The sequence below is a fragment of the Buteo buteo genome, chromosome 9 (assembly GCF_964188355.1).
Source record: "Buteo buteo chromosome 9, bButBut1.hap1.1, whole genome shotgun sequence".
Classification (NCBI taxonomy): Eukaryota; Metazoa; Chordata; class Aves; order Accipitriformes; family Accipitridae; genus Buteo; species Buteo buteo.
In genome coordinates this window covers 41,514,994-41,520,381 of record NC_134179.1, presented here as the reverse complement: position 1 = coordinate 41,520,381, position 5,388 = coordinate 41,514,994, and the positions used below count along the sequence as shown (strand labels likewise).

Here is a 5,388-nt window from a genome sequence, read left to right as displayed (position 1 = left end):
CCAGGTGCAAGACGCTCACACTCCCCCCCCAGCTTGGAGGGAGCCCTGCACTCAGGCACGAAGCCAGCAGTCTGGGTAATTACAGATGCTTAATTAGTGACAGCAGGGTGCTTTCTTAACAAAGCAAATTAATTACAGGCAATGTGCTGCATTGAGATCTGAAGGGACTAATGAAGACCAGGACCACCTGGGCTGGCATTACACTCCCCTCCACCCATGGGGACACAGCACAGCCAGCGCTGCACAGTCCTCGTGGCTTGGCAGAGACATTTTGTCCAGCCAGGACTGGGATGTCACACCTAACCTGCTGGGCATGAGCCCTCTGCAGAGCACGGAGATAAAGCCTGTCCCTGTTTGGGGTCACCCTGTCACCTGGGGTTTGGTGACAGGTTTTGTGACAGCCCCTGCCTTGCGGTGACTCGCGGGGAGGAAGCGAATGTGCCCAGCAAAATGCACTCCATGAGCCACCCCGAAACTATGGGTATCACGGAGCAGCCGTGCTCAGCACCTGCAGGATCTTCTGGGGTCGAGCGCTGGGACATGGAGGAGAAACGATCTTGGGAAGCGTGCAGCTCACAGCCTCTCCTCCACATCGTAGTACTCTGCGGAGAGAAAAGGGGACCTGGAGGATGCGCAAGGGCCACCCCCAGGATCCAATGGATGGAGGGAGCGAGGAGGGCTCAGCCTTTCACCAGGGGCTGCCCGGACACTTGAGGGCGAGATGTCCCCCGTTGAAGGACATGGGGAGAACGTGTCTTTACCCGATGCCGGTGGGACGTTGGCTCCCACGGTCCCCGTGGCGCTGGGTGGTGGAGGGGGGGGCACTGCGCTGCTGGAGAGGAGCAAGGACAGGAGTAAGTGCCAGCCTGGCATTGCCCCTTGTGTCCCAGCTTGGACTGGAAGTCCTGTTACACCAGGGGCCACAGGGACACGCGTGCAGCCCTGTGCCGAGTGGCACAAAGCAGCACCCTCGTTACTCACAGCTCCCTGTCCTCGGCTAATGAGCCAGCGCCCAGGTACCGCACCGCTGCCGGTCCCTGATCCCGTGCCGGGACCGGCCACGCCAGGACAGGAGTAGGACCAGGGTAGGGGATGTAGTGATGGTGGAAAACCACAGCCTCCTCTTCCTCTCCGGTCTGCAAAGGCACCGCCATCGCCTGCAGGGAGGAACAAAAGGCAGGGCTGTGCCAGGACCCTTTCAGCAGCCATCTCCCTAGGGCACTGCTCCCCAAAGCACCAGCGAGAGAGTTCCCATGGAGCCACGCTTGGCTGCGATGCTGCCGGCATGGTTTGGCTTTCCTAGGGTCTGGCTTTGTGGGCTCGATCCCACACAAAGCCCCGCGGTCGGCCAGCGTGGGGACCTGGCTGCTGGGCAGCCCCGCAGCTGGGACCTCAAAATGGTACTTGGGAAGAGCACGTTTGATCTGGCCGCTGAGATGCGACAAGGCAGGGTCCAGTCTTGGCTAGCATGGTGAACTGGTGGGCACTGGGCGGGCAGCATGGGAGGGTGCATGCCTAGAGATGCCAGCTGGCAGCGAGCAAGGCAGCTGCCTGCAGCCCAGTCTTTGCCCCCGCCGAGAAAGCAGCATTTGTTTCCCCCCACGGAGATGAAATGTTTAATATGATTTTGGTTCGAGATGGACTTTTAAATGAAAGCCCTTGCAGAGCCATCCTGCCTAATGAATAGTGCTCAGCCTCGCTGCTCAGCCGCCGCAGCCCAGCGCTGTGCCGCAGCACCCTGCCTGCGCCGCAGCACACAGGGAGGATCCTGGCTCTTCCCAGCTGGGCTGAGTTGCTTCTGAGCAGCCTGGATGTGATCTGTGCTGGCAGAGCTGAGGGTCAAACCAGCACAAAGAGCCCCAAAACCCCAAGGGGCTGCAGAGCCTGGATTGAGCCGGGCTGAGACCACACAGCTTCTGTGCCTGGAGGGGTCCCACGCTGTGCCAGAGCAGGACACGGTCATCCCGCTCTCCTGAGCAGCTCTGGAAAGGTCCCTTTGTCCACCTCTTTGGTCCTTTTGGTCCTCTTTGGTCCTATAGTCCCTTTGCCCACCCAGCATCCCTGACCCTTACCTGGGCAGCAGCTGGGGATGGCCCGAACCCAAAGGACGTCAGTGCCGATACAGCCAGGCTGTTCATCACCACCTGGTGCATTTGGGAGTTTTGAATCATCATCAACTCGATTAAATCTGTCAGAGAGTAAGGGGCTCTGCGTCAGAGAGAGATCAGAGCAAGGGTATGAGAAATGTGGCCATGGGATGAGTGCCTGGAATGGGGCGGCACCGAGGTTTATCCCTGTGCCCAAGCAGTGGGAACTAAGCCAGACTCCCCCCACCCCAATTTGGAAGGCCCATGTGGCATTTAAAAATTATTTTGCTTGGATAAAGCTTTAAAATAGCCATATTTCAGCCTTTTCTTCTTTGCAATGTGATTAAACATCTGGTCTGGCTTGCTGAAGACTGCTCACAAAAGGTGATTAGTGGTGCTGGAGGCATCAGACTTTCCACCCATTCGGAGGAGAATTGCTCCGGTCCTGGCAGCACTCAGCGGCTTGGCAAGCCTCTGCCTTGGCACCAGACGGCAAAGCTGGTGTCCTCGGGGTGGCACCGCAAGGGGAGCATGCCAGGGTCAGCTCTGCTTTGCACCGCGTCATGCACGGGGGGAGCTCAGAAACCCCCTTAAGGAGGCAGGAGCTGGGGCTGGACCGTGGGACCTGATCCCATCTCCATGCCCAGGAGCAAGCACCTATGGAGCTGGGTCCAGGAGAGGTGCAGGCTGGGGATGCTCGGTGCCTCCCTAGCCCCTGCCTTGCTCCGCACGAGGAGCTGGGACCCAGAGCGGCCGTGCACGTGCAGGTTAGTGTCCCAGTCCCCTTGGCTGGATGCCCAAGCCATGGGGCGGCTGCTGAGGGCAATCCGGCTGCAGAGGAAGCATAGCGTCTGGCTCTGCATCCCCGTTAAAACATGCCCATTTGCAGCAGGCGTGAAATTCCCCTCCAAAATGCCTGTAAACCTGTCGGAGGGGCTGCCTCTGAGATCCTGCTGGCGCTGCGCACGAGACCTGTGAGCCCCTCTTAGCTGAAGCCTGGGTAAAAAAGGGATTGGGCATCCCCATGCCCCATGTGCCAGATCCCAAAATGCTTTTACAGCTGCAGGGATGGGCTCCCAGGGCACCCAGGCGGCAGCTGGCACTCCAGTGAGGAGCATTACAGCACAACCCGGGAGGTGGCCGGAGCTGGAGCCGCAAGGAGGGAGCGGGCCAGCAGCCAGGCATTGAACCGGGAGGAGAAAGCGTGCGAAGGGCTGGCAGCTCTTAATGGATCCCACCCGTCCCGCTGGAAAGGCAGCCAGCCCCCACTGCAGCGCTGCGAGAGGCCGGGCTGGGGTCTCTCCGTTTTCTTTCCACACCAATTTTCAGCGTACCCTTTCCTCCGTGTATTTTTAAAGACGGCTCAACCTTGCCCCCTCCCCACAATGCCGCACAGCTTTGCCCACGGCATGTCCCAGGGACCACAAAGCCCCCCTGTCTCTGCTGTCTGCTCCCCCAGTCCAGATTGCTGGATCCTGGGTTGCACAAAGTTGGGTGAAGCCCCTATAGACAGATGGTCTTAGCTGCTGCCTGCACGTCCCGTGGGGGCTGGCTTCTGCCCCACCTAGCATGGCTAAGGAGCCACCCTGGCTTTCCCTGGTGATGCTCCCTATGCCCACGTGAAATAAGTTTTTGTAAAACAAAGGTGGATTTCAAAAAACGGCCCAAAACCATTCCCTGAGAGCATGCTGGTGTGGCCAAAGCCGGTCCAGACTTCAAGGTTGGTAAAAACCACCAAAAATCTCATCCCGTGGGGCAAAGCAGCCATCAAAGCGTGGTGTGGCCGGCCCTGCAAGGCTGTGGAGGGTAGGCACAGCCCCCCTGCCTGCCCCTCATCCTGAAAAGTCTGGGAAAAAAGAAGAGGATTAAGTTAAGCTGGTTTTAACTCTGATCTCTATGACATCTACCATCACGCACCTTCCCGGACGTGCGGGGGTCCGGCGGCGGGGGCCAGGGCAGCCACGGTCCCGGGAAGCTGCTGGAGAATCATCACCGGCTGCTGGGGCACTGGGACGGCACCATGGGGAGATCGCTCTGGTCGGATCTGAAAGGCAGGAGGGGAAGGAAAACCCTGGGGATCTCTCACTCTTGGTTTAATTTAGTGCCCTGTTAGTGTGGCAGCCGGGGAGAAGAGGGGACAGGAGCTGGTGGCAGGGAGGAGAGCAATGCTGGGCCTGGGGGGAGCAGGGAGGAGAGCCTCGGAGCGGGGGGTGGCTTGCACTGACCCCTATCTTTGCAGGGGTGCAGCCCTGCAAGCCTGGATGAATTGCACGCCTGGCAAGTCCCCACACCTGGGGACATGTCCCTATGCAGAAGTGGCCTTCCCAGGGCGCCAGGGTCTGCAGGGAGCAGGGAGGCATTTTGCAAAGAACAGCTTCGCTGCCCCAGACCCCAGCACCCACCCAAAACCCCGACTCCAGCCCCTCTCTCCTCCAGCCCCATCCCATTTTCCCCACCCTACCCTTGTCACCCCTGACTGTCCCATAAATCCAGAGACAGAACTGCTCTCCAGGGCTTACCCCGGGCGGGATGACGTAGGTCCCTGCTGAGGTGCCTCCCCAGACCCCATGGGGGTCCCTCGTTGCCCCCACCTCCATGGCTTGGGCAGGCACGTGGGCGATGGGGCGAGCAGAGCTGCAGCAGGCAGCAGGGCTTGTTGCTATAGCTGCTGGGGCTAAACAAACCCTCCCTGGAGGTTTGGCCGGCAGAGGAGCAGCCCTGGGCTGGTTTTCCCTGCAGTGTATCCCCAGAATAATCCCCACACACTGCAAAAGGCTGTGGGGCAGGGATGGCCTGTGCCCCCCGATGGTATTCCTGAGCCTGCAGGACAATATTCCCCGCAGGGAAGCAAGCTGGGAGAAGGGGGCTGCAGGTTTATCCAAGCCCTGCTACTGGTCCCAGTTGCAGGGGAGATCTAGTCCCAGTGCTGGGGCTGCTCAGCCCCACTGGCAGCATCTCACAGCTTGTGGGTTTGGGAGCTTTCCTAAAATCCCAGGTCCTGGTACCCTGTGGTCTCCACAGGTTCCATCCATTGCGGCCAGTGGGATACGGGTCTGCTCCTGCCCTGTGGCTCACGCTCTCGGTGCCGGTTTCCCAGTCTCTGGGGCTGCGTTTGTGAGCTGGGAGATATTTGGGGATACTGAGCCCTAACGCAGCCACGCCAAGGACAGAACAAAGGTTGCTCAGCTGGGGGACAAGAGGGAAAAGATGCCATGAGAGTTCCCTGCTACCTTCTCCCGGGCTTTGGCAATCTGGGGCTCTGGGACATCCCAAGCCAGAGGTGAACCTGTCTTTAACAGCC

At 59.7% G+C, this 5,388-nt stretch overlaps 1 protein-coding gene across 1 annotated transcript; it reads right to left on the bottom strand.

Moving 5' to 3' along the window:
• Positions 1 to 573: 573 nt before the first annotated feature.
• Positions 574 to 4,684, bottom strand: PRR29 (proline rich 29). The gene is made up of 6 exons (XM_075036879.1): positions 4,607 to 4,684; positions 4,005 to 4,131; positions 2,073 to 2,188; positions 982 to 1,157; positions 762 to 832; positions 574 to 602 (listed from the first exon to the last, which is right to left on the bottom strand). Exons 1-6 carry the CDS (start codon positions 4,682 to 4,684, stop codon positions 574 to 576), a joined length of 597 nt encoding a protein of 198 aa, XP_074892980.1.
• Between the last annotated feature and the right edge of the window lie 704 nt (positions 4,685 to 5,388).

Coding starts and splice junctions, on each gene's coding strand:
- PRR29 (XM_075036879.1), bottom strand. CDS start 4,684: ATGGAGGTGGGGGCAACGAGGGACCCCCATGGGGTCTGGGGAGGCACC. Junction 2,189..4,004: donor ACCCCCGCACGTCCGGGAAG/GTGCGTGATGGT, acceptor ACTCTCTGACAG/ATTTAATCGAGTTGATGATG. Junction 603..761: donor CAACGTCCCACCGGCATCGG/GTAAAGACACGT, acceptor TTCTCTCCGCAG/AGTACTACGATGTGGAGGAG.